The sequence below is a fragment of the Heteronotia binoei genome, chromosome 6 (assembly GCF_032191835.1).
Source record: "Heteronotia binoei isolate CCM8104 ecotype False Entrance Well chromosome 6, APGP_CSIRO_Hbin_v1, whole genome shotgun sequence".
NCBI lineage: Eukaryota > Metazoa > Chordata > Lepidosauria > Squamata > Gekkonidae > Heteronotia > Heteronotia binoei.
Window position 1 is genome coordinate 61,653,827 of NC_083228.1, and position 25,809 is coordinate 61,679,635.

General features: G+C 41.0%; 1 protein-coding gene across 1 annotated transcript in view; it reads right to left on the bottom strand.

The window, feature by feature from the left end:
- The window catches only part of ATRNL1 (attractin like 1), a 1,015,273-nt gene that overhangs the window by 264,988 nt on the left and 724,476 nt on the right, over positions 1-25,809 (bottom strand). The window contains exon 27 of the mRNA XM_060241568.1: positions 3,809-3,916. Within this exon, the coding sequence (XP_060097551.1) occupies positions 3,809-3,916 (108 nt within the window). The remainder of the gene's footprint in view (positions 1-3,808; positions 3,917-25,809) is intronic.

A 25,809-nucleotide genomic window follows, 5' to 3' on the forward strand; every position in this document is an offset into this window, starting at 1 on the left:
TAAAAGAAAAACACAGACTTCATATACGATCCACATCTCCCTTGAATCAAATATAATATCACTGAAGGCTGGAGAAAGGCACTGCAGTGAAAGAAACTTGAAAGCATGTTGTTCTTATAATGGAAAACTTTACTTCAGTAGCATGAGACTTGATTGCAAATACAAGTATCAACCACTGAGAAGAAATAATAAGTAAAAATAATACTCAAAATATAATCCATTAGCACAGTGACACACTTATTACTATGCACATATGCAAGTTCCTTTGATCTTAACCAGTACAAAATAAAAGCAGATGTAGGTTTGCAGTTGTCATATCAATGACCTCACATTTCTTGAACATCTCAACATAAGGAATGGTGTGTTTCTGGGAGAATTGCTTGGTAGATTGTTTCTAAAACACACCATAATAGAATGATAATAAAATGGAGGAGAAAAGCAGGACAGCTTGCAATTTAGCACAAATGTAATTTTTATTACATAGGGTTGTCATTTTATTACATAGGGTTCAGGTGGGGTCTGAAGATCTCCTGGAATTACAACTGATCCCCAGACTACAGAGAACAGTTCTCTTGGACAAAGTGGTTGCTTTGGAGGGTGGACTCTAGGGCACACAACTCCACCGAGCCCCTCCCCTGCCCTTACCACACTCTGTCCCCAAATCTCCAGGAATTACCCAAACTGGAGTTGGCAACACTACTTGTATCTGTTCAAAACAGACTTTCATTTAACTTAACAATACCAAAGACCTTCTCTTTTTACTGAACTCTATGCAGCAGACATCATAGGCACATTGTACCACATTAATATTCAGTGCAACATACCTTATTGCTACACATTTTAGCCCTCTAGTTGAAAAACTTGAATGGTATCCAGCCCATGTATATGTTAATCAGGCTGGGCAGAATATATTCAAACAGTAAACACTAAAACAATTACTAAAATATGCTTATAGGAGAAGGAGGGGGGGCTAATAAAACCTCTAAAATATAATTAAAATATTTCAGCTTCCACATCCATTAGTTCCTAAATAAAACATGTCACTGAAAATGACAACAATTAACTTTTGATGTTTACTTCTAAAGTGTAATTAAATAAGCTGTATGTAAACAATCCAGGCCCCACCACCCACTCAGTCCTTTCCCACCCAAAGAGAATACAACAATATTGCTCTCTAGATAAATTAGTGAAACTTCACAGTATCAATTAAGTTTTGATTGTAGCAGTAGGGCCTTCTGTCTGAATACCCTGGTGCCTCTCTTTGTTTCTCTGATAGGCAATGTTCGCAAAACAGATGATGATGGGGGGCACTGATAGCTGCACTTGTTGGCCACATTGTAGTGCAGCTTCTTGGCAAAAGGGTTTTTCACAATAATGATTTGCATCAGACATGATCAAATTATATAAGCAATGAATATTATTAACCCCTATTTATGAGGATCTAAAATGCAATTAGGCAAAATGCTTAGCATATGGGTCTGTCCTACACAGTATCAACAAGATGAAAGATATTTTTCCTATTACATTTACATAGTGCTTTTCTTTTTTGGAACTTAATTCAGCACATATAATGTTCCCAGGAGCCTCCCACCTAGGTACCAACCAAACCCATATTTTGGCTGCTGCATTATGCACCAACAGAACAAGCGCTGAAACTTATGCCAGCAATTAGTTTATAATGCAATAAATATGCAATTGGGACTAATTTGTTACAGGAGATCCAATTCCCTTTTCTCAAAAGTACCTTTCATTCTAGAAACGTATACTTCATCGGAGTTGAAACTACAATACTATCATTTAGAAAATATAATCTCCCTTTCCCTGAATACCACTCCAACATGGACAGCTGAATGAAGATATTTATTAATTTATTTAGAACATTTTAATGCCACCTATCCAAAGCAACTTACAAATTACAAAATAATAAAAGCACTTTTAATGTTAATATCTTGATATTAAAATCTACAGTTAAAACTCAGTTTAAAATAAAAACATATATATTATGAACAGACAGACCACTGATAACCTAAAATAATAGTTTCTAGACTGAAATAGTATTAAACAACGGTAGCTCTCCAGATGTTTTTGCCTACAACTCCTATCAGCCCCAGCCAGCATGGCCAATGGCTTGGGCTGATGGGAGTTGTAGGCAAAAAACATCTGGCGAGCTACCACTGGCCACCCTTGACTTAACTGAAAGCCCGGGAGAACAGAAATGTTTGGACCTGGAACCTAAAAGACAGCAATATAGTTGCCAAGCAATCAAGGAGGAGGAGGAGATTGGATTTCTACCCTGCCCTTCACTCAGACTCTCAGAGTGGCTTAGTCTCCTTCCCCTCCCCTCAGTAGACACCCTGTGAAGTAGGTAGGGCTGAGAGAGCTCTTTCAAGAAGTGCTCTTGAGGGAACAGTTCTGAGAGAACTTATGACTGACAAGGTCACACCAGCAGGTGCATCTGAAGAAGTGGAGAATCAAACCTGATTCTCCCTGATTAGAGTCTGTGCTCCTAACCACTTACACCAAAGAGGAAGTGAATTCCATAAGCAAAGTGGCACACTGAAAAAGCCCTGTCTCTGGCTGCTACCCACCTCAGCTCAAGGGGGTGGGGGACGCAGAGAGCAAGGTTTGCAAGACAGATCTTCTCTGGCAGGTTGGACAATATGCACAAACATATATATATGAAGCATGGACAGACCACTCAGTCTCTGTATACAGGCCTGCATGTGTACACTGAAAATATCAATTCAAGCGTGATATCATCTGAAAAAGTCCCAAGTTAACTGTTATTTCCCCAGAAAGAGCATTTTGAGAATATCAAAAGTAAAGTTCTATGAAAAGCACAAAAAAAGAAAAGGGAATTAGACTTTTAGATAATTATTCAAAAAGATACATAATGTTCACTGGGAAACTATTATAAACAAAGGTAAAGCAACACATAGATATGAGATAAAAAATCAGCCCTAGTTTGCTTAGCCATTATCAGAATTTTTTTTTTTTTGTAGAAAAAGCCAAGCAGGAACTCTTCATATTAGGCCACATCCCCTGATGTCACCATTGCTCTGCATAGAGCTTTTTGTAGAAAAAGCTCAGCAGGAACTCTTTTGCACATTAGGCCACAGCCCCAGACACTGAGTCAGCTGGAACTATGTTCCTGTGCGTTCCTGCTCAAAAAAACTCCTGACCGACCATTATCAATTTGCATTTTTTTTAATTTTTAAGTGACTCTTTCTAGAATCTATTTCATGCATTATTACTCTATTCCAGTGCAGTATTATATTGCTTTGCATATCATAATTTCACTTTCAGAGTGCTCCCTTTACAATAAAATTGTCATCGTGTCGCCATGAGTCACAAATGACAACATCCTCCATCTATAGCACTCACCAAAACTCACAAATGAACCCAGAATAATGAAATGCAATACAAAGCTCATTTTAAAAAGCAATCTCAGTTAATTAAGATAGATGTGAACTGTTACCTGGGGGTACTGTGCACTCAGAGGACTAAATACAAGCGGCGTGTTTAATACATACATCTTAAACTTCTTTGGCTTTTATCCACTAAGAAAGGGCTGCCAGGTGAGCAGATTGTCACTCCAGTCTAAGCTAATAGGTTCTCCAGTGGCTTTTGTTACAGCTCATGTCATACAACTGAAATGATGAGCCTCAGAAACAGCACAACATATGTAGCTGCGACTCGTCAGCTCCAGGTAATCAGATTCTTCTTGGTTTCAGAAGCAGATGCAGCCAAGACTTGTAATGTAAATATGCAAATTGCAGTGGTCCCTCATCAGCCTCACAGTTCCTACCTCTAACGGTCCTCGTAGAAAGTCTGTTTGTTCTGCTCCTACTTCCAGAGCCACATCTACGGAAGCAAAGGGTCGGCTGGCCATCTGCTGTCGTTCCCGCATAAGTTGCTGATGGAAGGGGAAAAAATATGTTTTAACACGTTGTCTTACAACATAACACTTTATATTCTCTTTCACTTAACAGAACAACATAACACTTTATATCTTCTTTCACTTAACAGTACCTAAAAGACTTCTCCCAGAGGAATTTCAAGGTCAAAGTATCAAATTGTGTTAACTTCTGAAGAGCAATGTGGGAGGGTGGGGGGGGGGAGACTTATCCAACCTAGAAAGTTTATGGTTTCATCTTATCAGTAATTCAAGACACAGCAAGCAACCAATAGGAAGTAGCTGAGTAATCACGGGATACCATTTTGTCAGGGCTCCACTGGTTTGCAGTGGTAATAGCTCCTTCTTCTTAAAGACTGTTGTGGTTTCATAGGAACCCCAACTGAGCTTTAGTGATACATTATTTGAACATAGTTCAAGCTTTAACTTTGCACAAAGAGTGTTACTCTCAATCTTCCATTACTTCAGCCCAGATTTCATTATCTCAGATTCCATTTTTCATGCATGATAAATTTGTATCTCAGATATCTTAGATGTTAGCAGTTCTGAACACTACTATGGGATTATCTGTGTATCTCATCAGTAAATAACTATTGTACCTCATTATTAACTTTATTAAGAGATATTCTATGGTTACATAAGTCTGCTTTCACATGATGACAATTCTCCCTTCAGAGCAGCAACTGAGCATCCACACTGTAGGTTCCTCTGTACTTTCCTTGCTACAGCCATGCCCCCCCCCCCCAGCCACCATTTCTCCCTGCCACAAGAGCATGTCTGAAAATTGGCTATTGCTGGATCACTAAAGTACATTCTCTGATTAACCTGCTTCATGGGGCTGTTGTGAGGATACAGTGGAGGAGATTTATGTAAGCTGCTTTGGGTTCCTTTAGTGGAGAATGGATATGTACATAAATAATAATATAGCTGAAGATGGGTGATCATCTAGTTTGGAGCACCCCCCTGCTTCAGTGTTATCAGAAAGCAGGGGGGAATTGGCTATGGGGCACTCCTCTCCACTGATGAATTACTCCCCCCCCCCAACAGTATGCCTACCTTACCCAAAAATGACATAGACATGTTGGTGATGTCAGAAGTAACTGGTTTGGGGGCAAAACTCTATGGTAGCATTAGCTTCAAACCAAATAGTTTTATCCCCAAACCAGAGTGTCACCCCCCCCCCCCCCCGACATCACCAACATGTGTACATTACTTCCGGGTAATGCAGGCATGTTGTGTGCCCATTGTCCCCAGCATGTATATGTCACCTGGAGGTGATATAGGAACATTGTGCTTCTTCCCTCCCCTCTCCTGGAACCTCCTGGTAACTCCCCCACTGGCTTGTTGGCGAGACCTGGCAACCCCAAAGGGCACATAAATGGCAGGTGGTTTGGTGAGAAGTAAGGATAAAGTGGAGGGAAGCATAAAGCCCTGGGAACTGATCTCCACTCCACTGAAATACATTGCAGCACAGACAAAGTTGCAAGGAAAATGTCGAATGGATTTTCCATTAAAGTATCTGAGCCCTACCTATCTGGGCACAGAGACCTTAATGGAAAATCCACTCTACATTTTCTTTGCAGCTTTGCTTCATGCTGCAGCTGTCAAAGACAAGGCAGAAAGAGCAGGGAATTTCATCAGCCTTGGAGCTTCAAAGGGTGAGGACAGGAGGGGTTGAGAGAAAAGAACCCTATGGGCCTGATTAATGAACATTTGACACCCCAGACCTATAAGGATCTCAGGTAGGGGAGAGAGGAAATAGTGCAGAAGAAGAACATGAGGTCCTGCCTACAAGTCCTTGCAGGTCCCCTGCTTGGAACTATCTATTTCCTTAAACTATTAGAGACTTTGATTTTCCCTCCTTCATTTTTAAATAATAAGTCTCTCATTGTGGATATACAAGGGGATTTCTGTAATACAAAGGGCTAGAAACTTTTAAAAAAACATAAAAGCTGTGAAGTCAGAGAAGATACTGTGATGATAGATTGTTATAATACTATTGTGCTATATATAGCCATATAGTAGTTGCTGATTTGGGGGGGGGGGGGAGGGTGAAGCTCAAAACAGCCCTCCAGTAGAGCAGGGAAAATGACAGCTGTAAGAGGCAGAGGACAAGGAAAAGTGGTCACTGTGGGTGAAACCTAAAAAAAAAGTGCACCTTCCCACCCCTATGATGTACAAGATGGTTTGACTGCAGTCTTTCATAGAGATCATATCAAACCAAGTTGGGGAATGATTGCATCAAACGAGAAAAAATTGAAAGTAGAAAATCAGAGAACTACATCATGTGATCACCCAAATTCCCTCTAGTTTGGATGCCAAGCCACAGGAAATTCTCCTTTGGAAGAAGCCTTACTTGGGAGAAAGTACATGCACAATAATTTTTGACAAAATGTCAAAAGAACCATCCAGGTACATTTATGCTCATTCATTTTCTCACACAGGCTCTCACACTCTCAACTTTCTCTTCCTACCCTCCCAACCCTGACAAGTATTTTTCTAAATAAGGAACAGATATGAGAACGTAGTAACAAAAAATTTTCAGTAGAGTTTCTCATTGATAAAGAAATGAACTGAATGAACCCGTGCTAGGAAGAAGTCCTTTCAGCCTTCAGATTCTCTTTGCATTTGTACTGAAGCCAGACAGAGTTATTAGATACATGCTTACACGCAGTCCCTTCTGTGATTACTTAAACATGAAGAATAATGTCTGTGCATTAGAAACCTGGTGCCAGCATAACTGAGGAATCTGAAGCCCTCTCTTCTGCTCAGGTTACTTAGAAAGCCTCCTGTGTGACAGGAATGTACAATGAGCCACAGCCAAGCCATCCAAGCTAATCTTGTTTCCCTCAGCCTGTAACAGTGCAATGAATAAAAGTGATGAAGGGCACTACAATAAAAAGCTTACTACTCTGGATCTATGCAACTAATGAAACCAATGCCAAATAATTAAATAAAAATTAATTGTCCCATTGCTTGTTTTTTTTAAATGAGCTGGAAATCATAGTACCCAGAAGAAACAAAATCTCTTCATAGGAGTACATTTCCCCCCTCTTGCATTCTAGATCATTTTGTGTGAATACTTCAATGGACATGGCCCTTTCAGTGAAAATACAGCAGAACTCTGATATTTGATTCTTTAAACTCTCTTTTGAGATAATGAAGGATACCGTCAATATATCTAAATTTTCACTGTGTACAAATCTGTAGATTCTTAAATCTGGAGACGTGAGCCGTGAACAGACAAAACAAATCTGAAAGCCCCAGTTTCTTTGTCCTTTGCCTCCTGCAGCTGTCATTTCCCATTAGAGGGCTGTTTTGCGTTTTTCTCTCCAAAAAACAAACTACTAGATTTCTATATATAGAAATTACGATGCAGAAACAAAAGAGAGGGTTTTTTTTGGGGGGGGGGGATCTGTTATTCCAAAACAACTCCTCTAGGGACTCCCAATCCAGAATGACTACTTGATGGCGGTGACCGACAACATCAGGGGCAATCATCTGCTTATGCACACATTGCTATTTGATCCAAAAGGGAGGAAAAGCGGGTGGAAATGAAAGGGAAGGTTCAGACTTCCCAAATGGCTTATATTGTTGGACACGATTCACATTTATTCTCAAACATGACAATGAACAAGTGACTTAGATAGCGTTGCCAAGTCCAATTCAAGAAATATCTGGGGACTTTGGAGGTGAAGCCAGGAGATATTGGGGTGGAGCCAGGAGCAAGGGTGTGACAAGCATAATTGAACTCCAAGGGAGTTCTGGCCATCACATTTAAAGGGATCGCACACCTTTTAAAATGCTTTCCTTCCATAGGAAATAATGAAGAATAGGGGCACCTTCTTTTGGAGCTCATAGAATTGGACCCTCTGGTCCAATCTTTTTGAAAATTGGGGGGTATTTTGAGGAGAGGCACTGGATGCTATGCTGCAAATTTGGTGCCTCTACTTCAAAACACAGCCCCCCCCAAGCCCCAGAAACCCACGGATCAATTCTCCATTATTTCCTATGCAAATCTGTCTCCATAGGGAATAATAGAGTTCCCAGCAGCCATTTCCCTCCCTCCCCCCCTTCTGATGATCTTGAAGTGGGTGGAGGGCCTCTAAACTGGGTGATCCCCTGCCTCCACCTGGGGATTTAGCAACCAAACAGAGTAACATGAAAAGGTAGAGCAGGAGGAGAAAGCCATACAGGCATTCATGTTAAATCAACCTTAAACACTTAGAAATTCAATTATTTATATAGCAAATTATTCATAGAAAATACAGTGTATCACAAAGTGCAAAGAAAAACTACTCCCAAAACAACCACTCCTATATTGATATCTGACAGTCTGTTCCTTGAAATTGGAGTCGGGAAGTAGTGTGCAATGCCATGGAAACAGAGTTCAATGCTCCAATTCTTCTCTGTTAGCCAATATCTGGATGGAATGCAGCAAGGCAATAAGACGCAACAGGGATGCGCTAAATGCCCTTTTTCACAAGAGGCTTCAACGAGCTTTGGAAATGACTAAAACAATTCATATTGGAGACCAACGCTCCTACATTTGACAGACAAATGACGACCAAAGCTAATCTTGCTTCCCTCAGCCTGTAACAGTGTAATGAATAAAAGTGATGAAGGGGACTACATTTGTCTGTCGAATGTGAATGCCTCACGTGAAACAGGGCATTTAATGCATCCCTGTTGCGTCTTATTGCCTTGCTGCATTCCATCCAGATATTAGCTAACAGAGAAGAATTGGAGCATTGGACTCTGTTTCCACGGCATTGTACGCTACTTCCTGACTCCAGTTTCAAGGAACAGACTGTCGGATATCAATATAGGAGTGGTTGTTTCGGGAGAAGGGTTTTTTTTTTTGCACTTTGTGATACACTGTATTTTCTATGAATAATTTGCTATATAAATAATTAAATTTCTATTTGAGGTTGATTTAACATAAATGCCTGTGTGGCTTTCTCCTCCTGCCCCACTTGGGGATTGGCAATCCTACATAAACAGGTTCCTATACAAAGACTGAAAACAATGCAAAAAAAGCAAAGAGACACACCTTCTTACTGGCTCTACAAAGACTTCTGTCCCTGCCTGCTTTCTTTCTCTCTCTCTCTCTCTCTCACTCTCACTCACACACACTTAACTGTCTCTGGTGACTCCACAACGAGGTCTGAAAAGTACAGGGGCTACCTGCTCTCTTTCTCACACACACTTACTTGGTCCGAAAGAAAAGCAAAACAGAGGGTCTGTGATCTGACGAGGTCTGCTGCTGCCCCTTCCCCATGAAGTACTTCCTGCTTATATTTAAAGGCACACACACACATTTTAAAACCAGACCTGTTTGCGGGTTTCTAAACCTGCTGGAGAACTACAGATACATAGCAGGTGTGGAGGAGGGGCTTCCCCTGCCGACTAGCTGGCTGGGGATGGCAGGAAGCCTGTGAAATCGCTGGGACCTGGGGATTGGAAAGCCTAGTCCTAGAGAACAATTCAAATGAACTCATATGACTCCCTAAGAAACAAATTGCACGCTTTATTGAAATACTACTTTAAATAATCTGATTTGAGGTATCAGTGCAAAATTACACAGCTATATTTGAGTCCAGTGTCACCTTAAAGACCAATAAAGTTTAATTCTGGGTATCAACTTTTATGTGCATGCACACTTCTTCAGATACTGTGTAAGTTTGTTTGTAAGGTTGATGGAGAACCATTCCATGTGGCTTAATTTGGTGCCTTCCATTAAGATTGGTATCTGATGAAGTGTGCATGCACACAAAAGCTTATGTCCAGAATTAAACTCAGCTAGTCTTAAGTGTGCCACTGGACTCAAACTTTGTTCTACAGCTTCACATCAACACAGCTACTCATCTGAATCTATATTTGACTATGTACAACTTATTGCCAATGGCTTTAGTAAGACTGCTCTATTATAAACAGTTTTAAGACCACAGGATGTATCTCTAAAAATTAAAACTGTGGTTCAATATTAAGATGTTAGTAAACAACTGAAGCTTTATGCTTTGCTTTTATAACTACTTCCTGTGTCTTGGTTGGAAAGGTCATCAGTACTTGAAAGTGATACATTTTTAATCTGCCTTTGCTCTATAATGTAGTTAAGGCTGAAAGAAGATGATTGGTCCAAGGTGACCGAGTAAGTTTGATGGCAAATAGGGATTTGAATCCAGGTTTTCCTAGCCACTACACCACACTGGCTCTTCACCTTTCAGGAATTAACTATCTCATCAGTCCTAGATCTTTTCAAAAAAGATGAGATCCAGGACTACTTGGTCCTCCCTGTCTGGCTCTGTGGTTTCAGCCAAGACCCTGAGGTCAGCAAAGACCTCATATGCAGATAGAGGAGGTGGTACCTCAATGTCCAGTTGTTTGTCCACTTATATAGGCCAGGCCTAATTGTGAGCATACCCAACAGCCTTCCCTGACCTCCCACACCTGTTCCCCATTTGCCTAACAGTTTACCTGGTCTGGCTTGGCTGCAACTACTGCTGGATTCTCTTCTGGCTCCTTAAAGGGGCCATTTGGTACTGTGTAGAAACTATGCACAGCCTGGTTCAGCAATGGCAGACCTCTTGCGAACAGGGTGGCCACAGAAGATGCATTCAGAAGATTTATAAATCTCAAAGAATGCCTCAGTTTACGCTTGAACAGAGGAAACTCCACAAGCTAGGCTTCCCAACCCTCTTGCCCTGGCGGGGGACCCCCGAATTTTCAGCCTCCTCCCCCGCTCTTAAAAAATCTGGGGGCGGGGGGAGAGATAACATACCTGTAGGCATCATGTTGTTTTACAGCTTGGGATCCATTTTTAAAATGTGTCCCTTTAAGGCTGCACAGGAAACAGGAACGGCCCCTCCCTTTCTTTTCCTGTGCAGCCTTGCTTTCGTTTTCACAGCGAGCAAATTCTGCTGGAAGAAGACCAAGTACGGTAAGTATTTGTGTGTGTGTGAGAGAGAGAGAGAGGGGGCAGAAGGGGGGATTCCCTGGTATGGAGGCCCTCCCCCCCTTTAGAAAGAGTGGGTGGGAGGGAAATGTCTACTAGGCACTCTATTATTCCCTATGGAGAACGATTCCCATAGAGAATAATAGGGAATTCATCCGTGGGTATTGGGGGCTCTGGGGGGGCTATTTTTTGAGGTAGAGGCACCAGATTTTTAGTATAGCAGCTAGTGCTTCTCCCCAAAATACTCCCCAAGTTTCAAAAATATTGGACCAGAGGGTCCAATTCTATGAGCCCCAAAAGATGGTGCCCCTATCCTTAATTATTTCCTATGGAAGAAAGGCATTTAAAAAGGTGTGCTGTCCCTTTAAATGTGATGGCCAGAACTCCCTTGGAGTTCAATTATGCTTGTCACATCCTTGTTCCTGGCTCCACCCCCAAAGTCTCCTGGCTCCGCCCCCAAAGTCCCCAGATTTTTCTTTAATTGGACTTGGCAACCCTACCACAAACAGAAGAGACGTGTGACAAACCAAGCACTTGATATAATTTCAAACACTACCTAAAAGATAAAGATGTGTTCTTATTTGGTTCAATAACTATGGGATGTGGTTTACCTTTACATGAAGTTTGCCAAACCAGTAGCAGTCATATTGGATTTTCAAAGTCACTCAGATTTCAGTAAATCCCAAAGAAGTGGGAAGAACAGTAGATTACAGATTGGCGTTCTCTTATGAAAACTACACCCTGTCTCTGTTGGATAGTAATTAACACATATTACTACTGTCACAGTACATCTTTGTAATTGTATAATTATATATTGTCACTACTGCAAAGATGCTTATAACAGTGTCAGAAAACTACTGTCAGGTTGTTACTTCTCTAGACACAATGATATGTAATTTTAGAACACTTTCCGAAAATAACATTTTCTGACATGATGAATGCCTGATTTGATCACACACATATCCCATTTCCCATTTTTCAGGTGAAAAAGGGGTTCTTAAAACCACTCGTTCTCATTTTAATTTTTTTCTACCAGAGATTCAAACTAACAAGTTCACAAGCACATTTTAAACAGGTTCTCTTCTATTTACAGAAAAAAGCAAATTAAAATCCCCTAGGATAGCATTTGTTGAGGTATCACTGATTTTTCAGCCCAGATACTTGGTTGAACATAATATTCTTCAAATATGACATATGATAAGATACTGAGAAATATTCGGCAGCATCCAAAGAGACAATTGAGGGAAGGTTTAAGTGAAGACAACTGTTCATTTTGCCTGAATAGGCATAATTAATATCGTTATATTCAGGGTTTTTTTGTAGAAAACACCCAGCAGGGATTCATTTGCATACTAGGCCACACACCCTGATGCCAAGCCAGCTGGAACTGCATTCATGTGTGTTCCTGCTCAAAAAAAGCCCTGATTATATTAATTAATTACTCTATATTTAAGATGTTTTAATGCCATTATTTATTTTTAGTTTCTAATTCACCATTTCTAGCTGATGCACATGAAGGTTCTGCCCATACTTTTGGCAACTTTCATCTCTTTCATCCCTCAGGAGAATTGATGAAAGCCAAATTCTTTTATTTAATTAATACCGCTATATCCCACTTTTCCAAAAGCTGTCAATACCAAACATTTTAAAACATTTACAATAATCTAAAATCACTCATGACTAAGAATCCAACTCTGACAATCTCAGTTCCTTTGACAACAAATGAAAATCTCCAACACACGTATAACTCAATAATCCCATCTTTATTTGCTAACAGGACCCCTTCTAAAACAATCAGATGTTACAGGATTTTCAAATGGCAACAGGGAGTGAGTCCTGACACACAGCTGCTGGAAAGGTGTTCTGTGACAATGGATTCTATTTACTCATTTTCCCCCAAGCTAAGTATTGAGACCTCACTTGTAGTTTCCACACTGGGCACTTTTAGTAGATTGAATATACATATGGCCACAGCAGCACAACTTTGCAAAATGTTCTCTTTCCATTGAGGATGTGAATCATACAGAGCTCCACCTTCCCAAACTTTCTCCAAAACCCTTATGTGTAGGTGTAGATCTGTGTACCTTTCTCTCCCCCACTCCCATTCTGAGATCTATCTCCAGAAACCTGTCAGCCATCCAGAAGATTAACACCATCAGTGTGTGTGTGTGGGGGTGGGGGGGAAGTAATATATAAATTAAACCTACAGTGCTGACATTCTTAAGAGGCCAAAACAAACAATTTATGTGATGTTTTCCCTACACATGAAAAAAAAATGTATAAGCCCACAAGTGTGCCATCACATATGGTGCACACATGTTCATTTCACTGTGTATACTTGCGACAAATCAAAGATGTGGCAGCTTCACATGCAATAATGCACACATATTACCTTTTCCCCTATATGGAAGTGATAACCAATGTAGGAAAGTCATTCTATGCAACACCGCCTTTAGACTCCACACATTGTCACCATTACCAGGGTTTTTTTTTTAATTGGAGTGCACTGGAGCTGTGTTCCGGCTGGGTTGCCCAGACATCTGGCTCCATCTCCAATTTTGGCTTCAGCAGAAAAAGACAGCCACCCTGGTTACTGGTGTGAGGCAGGGACTCCCGCTCCCCAGCCAGGGTAATGCGCTTGTGCATCTCCAAGAGAGTAAGTGGCATTGCCAGGCACACTCTGCTGCCCCAGCTGGAGCCTAGTGTGGCAATGTGCAGCAGCTGAGAAGAACCTGTCCATCCAGGTTAGAAGGCATCACTCTGCCAGTGGGTGGGTGTACATGGGGGTAGCATGTGAGCTGCTGCCAGCAGGGGGGGGGCTTTGACATGTGCCTCTGGCCATCCCCAAAAGACATGGGTCGGGCACCTTGCAGGGGGTTGGGGGATCAGCCTGGCTGCTCTGCCTTCCTGTTTCTTCCATCCCCAAACTTGGCGTGTCTCCTTCTGGTGTGCCCAGCACGCAGATTGGGGGGAACTCCCGGGTCAGGAAAGTGCCAAGCTCAACACATGGCAGTCTCCTTCATGGGGCCACCACCAGACCTGTCCGGATCACTTGGCAGCAGGTGAGTTCATGAGCTCCAGTGGCAGGGAAGGGCCAAGCCCAATGTGGGAGTCTAGCTTGGTATTGCACATTGGGTAGCAGTAGATTGAATCTGCAGCTGACCCTCCTATCCTCCAAGCCCCCTTTCTCTTGCCTCCTCCCCTGTGCCCTCCCTCTCCTCCCCCACTCAGTTCAGAACCCAGGCAGTTTCTGCCAGGCAGGAGCAGCAGGAACTTGGTCCAAGCCTCTGAGGGGCATGGAGGGCTTGTGCGTGAGAGTCTTGACTTATCCTTGTAGGGCATTGTCACATTGCCCTTCTGATGAGTAACACTTCCATTTATAAAACACTGTCCTTCTCCCCTTTTCTTCACCTCCTTCCCCACGCCCAAACATGCTTTCTCCAACCCAATCCACAAGAATTCATTTGAAAGCACAAAGGCAACCATGCACTCAAATTCCTCCCCCTGCCCCCCTCCGTGATAGCTCTCTGCTTGCAAGACCTAGGAGGCTGCCAGAAGCTGGTGGAAAGTGGAAGGGAAGGGATTTGGAAATCAAACTTCATAGAAAACTAGGAATACCTTCCAAGTGCCACTGACACAGAAAGGGGAAGAATATTTCTTTCCAATTTACATGGGTTAATTATGTCAACAAATACACATTCAAGAGGAGTTATTTCTATATTAGAGGGGAAGGCATCCCTATATCTCACCATGGCCCACCAAACCTACCAGCTGGCAATTCATGTGTGGCCCTTCAGGTTGCTGGGCTGTTCTGGTTTAAATTGGCACATGCACAAAGTTTTTTTTTTAAAAAAAATCTCTCTTGAAGTCAATGTGCAGATTACCACTATTCTTGTTTTGGGATCTCTTAACGTGCATATTCTGAAGCAAGGCAGTTCTACTTGAGCGGATCTATTTGGAGAAACCTCAGAACGAAATACTGTTTCAGCCTTTCCATCCTGGTAGCCTGCAGAGACCTGGGGTGCCTTTGACCTACAGAGTGGAGGAGAGAGACATACACAGGGAGGCATGGAAGGATGAATCTACTGCTTGGCTGATGGTAACAGCAGAGACTGTGGGATATGAGCAAGCTGGGTTGGTACAAAGCAGAAGCTTGTTTCTCATCGTCTTACTGCATATAAATAGCTTCTGCCTCTTAAGAGCCTGTCTTCCAGGGGGTGTGGCCTAATATGCAAATGAGCTCCTGCTGGGCTTTTTCTTTCTTTCAAAAAAAAGCCCTGACTATTACATATTGCCATGCTGCTTATATACAATCTGAATAGTGGTAGTTTACCCATTTATATCCTACATACTAATTTGAAAGCATGAATTAATTCCCTTTACGTACATCCAGTGTTCACCCTCAGACTTAAATGCATTATGCCTAGCCCTGACCATTTCCTTAATTACTTTTAATTTGTACAGAACAACTTCTGCCTCTTGTTTTGGATCTATTGTAACAATTGGTGTTACAAATCTCTTTAAATTAAGTTATCTGATTAAATAGCTTGCAAGTGGATCAGTTTTTCATGTGCACAGAAAACAGCTGTACATGAGCAGCTTCGATAGTTCCAAACTAACCCAGCATATACTGACTGTAAAGCAAAATGCATCCTTGCAATTTTACTTGGAAAGAAAACATATACATGTTTAAAAATTACAAAATGCTGCATCTACTATATTCTGCAGACTGGCCCTTTCCCTCTTTTTTTTTTTTTACTGTCCAACCAGGGAGGTTGGATGGAGCAAGGATCCTCGAAGGTGTTTGCCACAGGGGAGGTGTGAGAAGAGCATCATGTGCATTGAATCTTGGCTTTACACCAAATGACATAAAGGATTATTTAAACAAGGTCTAATCCAGCAGGCAGCAGCTGAGATGTACTTAAAATAATGTGTACACTTGTCCTTCATCTTTTGTACTTCCACTACACCTTCCCAGCCAAAAGGTCAAAGCAGTGTGTACACTTTTTGGAAACCAAATACCAGCTGCTTGTAATTTCTCCAGAACAAATCAAAATTGGGGGTGGGGGTGTGTGTAGGGTGATCACTGAAAAGGTCATTTTGTAGCTGGATCCAAGGAGCATTTAGTGTACTGTACACTGCTGCTCAAATAGCATAATGTGAACCTACCAGTAGAACCTCTGTGTTAATACAATTTAAGGTTCTTTAATAAACCTTACCTTCTAAGATAACATTACATTCATTGGTGCTACTATTCAACCATTTCTGAAATGGGGAGGGGTAAATTTAACCATTTCTGAAATGTGCTCAAAATGCAAAGTGGAGCAAGGGAAAAGTTATGCTGCAGGCTTTAACATTGAAGATGCTCACAAGACATACACAATAACCATGTAAAACTAGAAATTATCTGAATTTACAAGACTGAAAACTGAGTGTCAGATATAATGTCTGCCCTCCACTCAGAGCTATGTCTTTCAACAAGGCAGAGCCAACAGGACATGTGTACCACCCCTTAAGAACACTACTATGCTTAAACAGAAGCCACATCTCACCTACACAACCACATCTGAGACCCAGTGTGGTACAGTAATTAGAGTGTTGTACTAGGACGGGGTGGTCAAACATGTGACTCTTTCATACATATTGTGCGGCTCTTGAAGCCTCTACCACCCCATCAGCCAGCTTGGAGAAGGAATTTGTCTCTAAACCCTTCTACAAGTCAGCTGGTGGCTTGGAGAATGCATTTAAAGTTAAAAATGCTTTCTTTCCACCTCTTCCTCCCTCTTCTCTCCCCCATCAATTGCCTCCCTCCCTCCCTCTCTCTCTAATTACCAGTTGAGGGAGCCAGAGAATAGTTGCCAAAAGATATCACTTTCAAGAAAAAAAATCAGGAAACAAATAGTTCTGGTTATCTAGTAGTTCAGTTTATTACTATTAAAGATCAGTTTAAAAAGGCTGCTTTTATTCTTGCCTGATGTTATCTTTCTCTCTCTCTCTCTGTATGTGTAATAATATATAATTGCAGTAAACTGAATGGGAGTGTGGTCAGCCTCATGGAAGCTGGCAAGTCAGAGCAAGTCCACTCTTGTTCATACCTTGTGGCTCTCAAACATCTGATGTTTTTCTATGTGGCTCTTTCGTTAAGCAAGTTTGGCCACCCCTGGAGTAGGATCTGGTTGGCTCAGGTTTCAATTCCCACTCTGCCATGGAATTTGGTTGGATGACCTTGGGCGAGTCACACACTTTCAGCGTAAACTACCTCACAGGGTTATTGTGAGGATAAAATGGAGAGAAGAATGATACAAGCCACTTTGGGTCACAATTTAAGGAGAAAGGCAGAGTATAAATGAAGTAAAACCAATACAAAATAAATGCATTCTAACATGTAGTATGCTTATTTCATATGAATGAGCAGCACAAGCAGAACCATATTTCACCTGACATCTCTGCCTTCACGATCAGCCTCAATGAGAAAGCTGAGTATATACCCAAGGCAGGTACCAGCTAGACAGCTAAGAACTTTGGTCTGTTTCAGATGTCAGATAAAAATTGTGCACAGCTGTTTCAGCCTATCTTCATTCCAAATCAGGGAGGTTATTAAGAAACATGCACTTCCCAGAACAGATATGACACATCAATTCCTGCTTGTGTGCAAGAATTTTATGACTGAAAATTCTTTGTTACAACAAAGCTGTTCTCAGCAGATATTTTCCCCTAAGGATTCATTTGCTAAAGTAAGATTTCTGTGCGTATGTGGTGACAGGAAACAATAGAAAGCTCCCAGACTCAGTTTTGCACCACAGTGCTCTGATTTTTCACCTAAATTGTGGTAAATGGAATCTAATCTGGTTATTTTTTCACTTTAGTGAGTTCATATTGAAGATTTACATGGTCTGTTAGGATAATCATGTTAGATGTTCCTCAAGAGGTTGTTAAATTTTCCTGTAGGTGTATCTGACCCCTGCACTTCTTTCTTCTTCTTAATCAAGTGCATTTAAAAAGAAATCTATACAGGAAAATTTGATTATTTTGGTATTAGCCAGTGGAGCTATTTGGGAGATGTCTACAAAAAACCCTACACTGAAAATCTGCGTTCATCTAAGGGGAAAAGACAGTGAAGGAAGAGATGAGGGACATTCATATTGTCTAGCCTAAACATATTGCTCCAAGTATGCTGCAGAATTACTATATATAAAACAATATTCTGAAATATGAATTTGAATCTGTGATTACAGAATAATTCACCTTTGTATACATTTTTTTCCTTAGAAGTATTATCTTATGCTTGTTTATGACACACAGAATTTAGGATTTGATTCAGGGACCCTCATGGAGGACACCTTTGGGGGGGGGGCGCAGACTCCATCCTACAGTTGCCTTATCAGGCAGAGATCTGCTCCCATATCAAAAACAGAGTGAGAGGGATACTTTACAGATCTTTGAGTTGATCCTAAACGGTATAAAACACCAACAGAGCACAGGGCCAGACTTTAAAGAAGGCTTTGTACTTCAGCAAAAGAACAGAGGAGTGTTGTTAGGGTTGCCAAGTCCAATTCCAGAAATATCTGGGGACTTTGGGGGTGGAGCCAGGAGACATTGGGGGTGGAGCCAGGAACAAGCGTGTGACAAGCATAATTGAACTCCAAGGGAGTTCTGGCCATCACATTTAAAGGGACAGCACACCTTTTTAAATGTCTTCCTTCCATAGGAAATAATGAAGGATGGGGCACCCCCTGGTCCAATCGTTTTGAAACTTGGGGGGTACTTTGGAGATAGGCACTAGATACTATGCTGAAAATTTGATGCCTCTACCTAAAAAAACAGCTCCCCCAGAGCCGCTGAAACCTCCAGATCAATTCCCCATTATACCCTATGAGAATCGATCTCCACATAGGGAATAATGAAGTGCTCAGCAGACTTTTCCCTCCTCCCCTCCCCCAACCCCGTTTCTGGTGACTCTGAAGGGGGACTGGCGTTTCTATTCACGAGTTGCTGCCAGCTTCTTCAAAGTAACACAGACACACCATCCCAAGAGGAAGCCTTTCAATTGGAGACTGAAGCCTCTGGAGGTGGAAAAGCACATGATCCTCTGGGGCGGGGCTTTCCCCCACCGGCCAGCTGACTGAGGGTGGGAAGGAGCCTGGGAAAGTGGAAGAACCCCCGCTGGGGATTGGCAAGCCTAAGTGTTGTAATAGAAACTTTTCCAAGTCATGAACAGGGAGTTATGGGCTACCAGTGGGCCCTTGTAGCTCATTATAAACAAGTCCACAGGTTAAATGTAGCTCTAGAACTGATACTGTCTTGGGTTTCTAAAGAATAATAGCAGAGCATCCTAGCCTGCCTTTATTAATCAGTGATGACAATTCTCACCTTTCCTATATTTTAAGGATGAGATTATCTATGTAATTTTAAAGATTAGTTTGTCTTTCTAGATGGGTTCTTACCTGCCTTATATGATGAATAGCAACATTATACAATGACTGATCACAGCAAAAACTAATTGGGAAGTTTCACACATTCTAGCTGTTGACTAATAATGATAGTCATGTGAATAACAAAATACATGATTGCATTATGGAATCTAAGCCATGGGAAGGGGAAACTCCACTCTCTGAAACAAATGATTCATGACATTTAGAAGCAGTTCGGTTATTCAAATGCTGTCTCAACTGGGTTTAATTAATCAGAAACAAGGTGCTATTTTCCCACAACATTTAATGTGTAAACAAACCTATCTTCACTTGGACACTCACTATCACTATGACAGTGTAAATCAAAGCACTCTGGCTTATTTGAGCAGTTAGACTATTTCAAAGAGGAAAAGTGGAACAATTTAGAATTCTTCAATTATATCACATCAAATTAGCCTCCATCAAAGGCTCAACTGGACAGTTTTCATCTATTTAAATTTACAACAGAAAGGACAGCCAGTATAGAATAGGAGCAATGACAGAGTCAAATGGAATATCTATGGCTTTAGTTAGCAAAAAATATGGTTCTTTTCAAGTACAGCTTCCATTCAGGTCGAAAGCTGCAGCCACAATTAGTTCCTTAAGTTCTATTTCATTAGATAGCCTTTATTCTAATTTAAACTACTGGAGTGATAAAATCTTTTACCAGTCCTGCAGTTACTGTTCTTGCACAAGCAATACTTTATATTTAGTCTACAGCAGTTGTTGCAATTGCAGTAAAGCTTTTATCAGACTTAGCAACTCTGTGCCACAAGTGACCTATTTTACCAGTCATTTTAAACTTACTCTTACTTATCAATATATAACTAAAAGCTGTCAATGTAAGTCAACTGATTTTACACGTTCCTATTTGCTGTGGGCATTTCAATACACTCTAAAAACAGTGACTTAAATCATTGTGGATGTTTGTATCATATATTGAACAATGGGTAGATTTCATCATTAGTCAATTGTCTTAAATAGATCACCCTTGTAAAAGGTTATTTCAACAACTTTTGCACAATTTCAAAATCCTACAATTGATTCCTGAAGCTGAAACAGTATTGATACTGATCCTCTGGGGTGGTGTTTCCGTAAACTAATATGTTCTCCATACATTAGACCTACAGTTGTACCCACCTGAACTTGTTTATAGCCAAGACACATTATAAAAAGATCTGCTGGTTTAACAGCATGTTGGGTGTTTATTACAAACTTTCCAAAACAGTTGAGCATATTTCCAAGGCAAGTACCAGCTAAGCAGCTAAGAACTTTGGCCTGTTCTAGAAGATATTAGAAAACAGATAAAAATTATATACAGTGTTTCCAGTGTTCTTAAGAATGTAAAAAGATGACAGATTGCACAACTTCTTTGGGAACATCAGAGACTCTTGTCTTTTACTATGAAATAGTTAATTTATTTGTATTATTTTCTGTTAACTACCTTAGATAATGGTAAAGGAACCCAGTTAGAATTCCCATGATCCCCATTATTTACAGCCCAGGAATATTTGAGATAGCTTCTGTTCCTCTGCCAAGTAGAAAATTGCTAGTTAATATGGAGGGTTTTTTTTTTTAAAGATTTATTTCCTTGTACTGCCAGATAACTTGCCATATGTTAATTTTACATGAATCATTGGTAAACATTTTCACAGTTGGTATTTTATTAATTAAAATGTATTTATCAAGAAAAAGATCATACTCTATGGAACTGACAAAGGAAAATAGTGATATATGATTCAGTAGACAGAGGAGTTATATGTTCTAATAGGTTTCTTACAGCAAAATGGCATTGAGGCAACAGTGGGGTATTGATAAAAGAAATCTGTGATGTCCCACTGTTTGCTTGATTTTTTTTCTGCCAACCTTTAGGTTTTCAGGAACCAGCAGTGTCTCATATTAAAGAAATGAACAACACATGACAATGAGCATATATTGGACATGGCCTGTGTACAGACATAGGGTGTGTGGCAGAAATATTCTCTTTCCCCCACAAGAGCTGAATCTTATGTAGCTGACAAAACAGAAGCAATTTACTGAGGTTAAGTATATGAAACAGTGGTGGTTGGGCTCCTGGGGAAGAGAGATGTCCCAGCTGAAGCAAACTATCCAGGCAGGATTAATTAAGGAGATAAATCTAGCTGGAGATAGCAAGAATATTGAAAGAAAACATGCTGTAGTACCAATCCAGAGACAAACATTTTGCCAGAAACAAGGCACTTTGCCAATGGGTGTGTTAGTCAATATTCTGATACATTTATGGGAGAGACCTCCATTTTCCGTTTATGTATTAACATTGAGTAGGAGCAAATTGTTCACAGTAATTAACTGTTTGGTAAATAGACCTGTTTGTTGATATGACAGATATGTATCTACTAGAAAGGTATCCAGCAAAAATATTTGTTTGAACTGTCCTGTTAGTAAATAAACATAATAAATCAACTCAATGGCATTTATGCTATGGAGTCCCTTGGGGCTTTCTTGTGTCATTAATACTGTGACATCATGAAAATTTATCTCTCTTTCACCTATCAGGTGAGGCAGCAGGTGTCCTGAGTGGGTGTCTGGAAACAGTAAAAGACTAGATAAGATCAAACTAGATAGGACTGAGTTATTGTTGCTCCATCTGTAGAGATGGATGGTGTTTCACTCACCCTTAAGGAGCAGGTTCAGAACCTGGCCGTACTTACCTACAGATGGATCCACAATTACATTTTGTCTCAGCTTTTTTGGATCCTGAGTCAGTTCCAAAAGCTATTATAACAGGCAAGTGATGAATAGATTAATGCCTCTGAACATGCATAGAAAATGAATAGGCCACTTGCTACTGAGGAGCCACAACTACCTGCACACTGCTCAGATACGACAAAATTTTCAGGTGAACCTGTGTGAGGCAGTAGCTGAATGTTTGCATTTTTCAATTATCTGTACAGACTACATGAGCAATCACAGACTACATGAGCAATTATTGCTATTCATTATTCAAAATTATAATTTCAAAATGTATCACCCATGAATATTATGAAATGCTTACTTACTATATGCTGTTTGGACAAATATTCTGGCAGGAAAATTCACTATATATTAGAAACAAGAAAGCTGCAGAAAGAGCTACTTTACATTTGTGCAAAGAATCACATAAGCATTCGTATACAATCAGTCATACAGTCAGCACTCAATTTAAAAATACAATAAAACAATTTAGAAGAAAAAAAGCAGATTATTTGGCCAGCTCTATAAATTGTATTCTTTAAGATCCACAAATTATGATAATTTTGAATTGTTCCCATTTCAACTCCTGTTATTTAGTCACAACTGAAATAGTCAGTTGATGCCAAGAGGCATATTTCAGTGGACTGTAAAAATAGCATGCAATCATTCCTATCCTGGGGGCAACAATGATTTCAGGGGGGGGGGGGTTGGGGGGGGGTGCTTTTGACAGAAGGAAATTTTGAGCTAAATTACGAAAGGCTGACAGGAACTAAATGTTTTCTCAAAGTGACTTCTAAGAAACTGAAATAACAGAAGAGTTTATGCTAACAAAAGGGGGGGAAGCCCCAATCCTAATGTGTGGCATTTCCTTTTTGCCATGGCATTATGCAGTTTCTCTTTCCAGCGCCAAATAGAGTACAATTTTCTTCAGTTATCACTCTTCCCAGAGCTTTCACAGCATAGAACTGAATACTATTCTGCAATCATAACATTTTAGAAGATGTATACATTTTATGTTCACACCACAGGTTTATTATCTGTATATGCTATAAGTGGGGAAATGGGAGGGAATCTGTGCACATTCTTCCACTTGGACTTGGCCTCCTCCTTGTTCCCCATGCCTCAAGGGTCAAAACAGGAGAAGGAAGCAATTTCCTTCCCTTCCTAGTCCTGTAGACATGTTTGGCTGTAATGGTACACAGAATAACCTGAGGAGTTAACGAAAATGGAACTTTCATGCAATATGGATGTAGGGGAAACTGCTTAAACTGGTGGCACACTACATATACACTTTCCCTGTGGCTCATAAATAAAAATATGAGATGTCTAGCTCATTAGGCGGAGATGCTGTGTAGTCATGATAATATACTTATGCCAGCCCATTTACAAGCATCAAATAGGGGTGACAAAATATGATGTTCTGGAGTTCACAAATTCAGGACTGGGTGCACCTGAACTTTTTACAGTTACCAAACACAAAACTGTTGATCTTTCAATGGAAATATTTTAAATATGAAACCATTCTTCAGTGAAGACATTAATTTTATTTGTAGCAGCAGTGAAAAAGGCAAATCCTGTACTAGGGGTTATTAGCCAAGGAATTGAAAATAAAACTACCAGTATCATAATGTCTTTATGTAACTCTATTGTGCAGTTGCATTTGGAATACGGAGCACAGTTCTGTGCATATCCACAGTTCAGACACATCTACAGCTGAGCGTCCTTTCGGCTTTGGCCCAGCCGCTTCACTCTTTCTGTGGTTACTTGGACTTGCCCTCCGCTCTTCCCCAGTAGCATATTGGGCACCTTCTGACCTGAGGGGCTCATCTTCCAGCACCATATCTTTTAGCCTTTTGTTACTGTCCATGGGGTTTCTTGGCAAGGATATTGAAGTGGTTTGCCATTTCCTTCTCCAGTGGATCACATTCACCAAAAGCACAGAGACATGAAGTAGCCAGTTTCAACTGAAAAAGCTCAAACTAAATTACTTCTTCATAAAAGCCTACTAAAAACCCAAGGTGGTGGCTGAAGTCACGGGATCAGGGAGGGAAGCAATGGCTAGAAAGTCTAATTTGTGAGATCAGTTTAGTTCTACAAATTGTACACCTTCACAAACCTCACTGAACTCAGCTCTCTGCTCTCAACTGCTGAGCAGGACATAAGCAGAATTTGGAGATGATCAAGCATGTGCTGCTTTAACATTGGAGGCCCTAAGTGGTTTGGGAGCAAGGTACTTCAGAGATTGCCTTTTTTCAGTCTTAAGGGGAACAGACCTAACCACTGCTATTAGCTATGATAACTAAGCAGAAGACAGTGTAGCAGTCAGAGTGTTGGACTAAGATCTGGGAGAACCTGGTTCAAATACTCACTCTTTGGCTGGCTTGCCATCATAGCTAGAAAGTCACTCATAGCTCTGAAGGGAAATAGCTAGGCATTTTCTTTCTCTTTCTTGGTAGTTTTTAAAATGTTTAATCCCATTATTAACTGTATTTATGCATGTATATTTTATAATTGATTGTAGCAATTTTGCCTTTGTTCTCTCAGCACAATTTATATGGGTTACTGTAACCGGCATTGTTTATTTATTTATTTATTCGATTTATATCCTGCCCTCCCGACCAAGGCAGGCTCAGGGCGGCTTACAACGTAAAATTCAAAACAATAAGGTTAATAAATATTAAAACACATTAAATAATTTACAACAGTTAAAACAATAAAACAAAACAATCTAACAGTGCAGTGCTATTCTACAACCTTCCTTTGCAGTTTTTAGGTACTAGTCAGTTATATGCCAACCGGAAGAGGATCGTCTTACAGGCCTTGTGGAACTGCCTAAGGTTCCGCAAGGCCCTCACCTCTTCTGGTAGCTGGTTCCACCAGCAGGGGGCTGTAATTGAAAAGGCCCTATCCCTGGTTGACTTCAGAGATTACTAGCAGATTTTGGGAACCAGATCTAAGCACTCTCTGGTGAACATGTGGGGAGAGACGGTCCCCAAGGTAGGTAAGTCCTAGGCCATATAGGGCTTTAAAGGTGATAACCAGCACCTTGTACCGAATCCGGTATATTAATGGCAGCCAGTGCAGTCCCCGAAGCCCCGGCTGAATGTGCTCCCACCTGAGGAGCCCTAATAACAGCCAGGCAGCAACATTCTGCACTAGCTGCAACTTCTGGGTTCGGCACAAAGGCAGCCCCATGTAGAGGGCATTACAATAGTCCAACGTCGAGGTGACTGTTGCATGGATCACTGTTGCCAGATTGCCATGCTCCAGGAAAGGGGCCAACTGCCTCGCCTGCCTAAGATGAAAGAATGCGGACTTAACAGTGGCTGCTATCTGAGCCTCCATTGTCAGGGCAGGCTCCAGTAGTACCCCCAAGCTCTTGACCCTGTACGCCATTGTCAGTGGCACACTGTCAAGGGCCAGTAGGGGGATTTCCCTTCCCAGACCACTGTCTTCGCTGGTTTCAATCTACTCAGCCTAAGCCATCTAGCCATGGCTTGTAACGCCAGGTCCAGATTTTCTGGGACACAGTCAGGCTGTGTCCCAGCCTGACTGTGTCTGTATATCTGTATTGTTTTTGCTGGCTTTTGCTGTGAATAAACTAAAAAACAAATACCCACTCTTCCAAAGAAACTCTCTGGGAGACCTTTTGCCAGTCATTCTCTCTCAGCCTAACTTACCTCACAGGGTTGTTGTAAGGTTAAAATGAGAGAGAAGAATAATGTAAGCCATGTTGGGAACCCACTGGGGAGAAAGACAGGAAATAAAACCTTGGA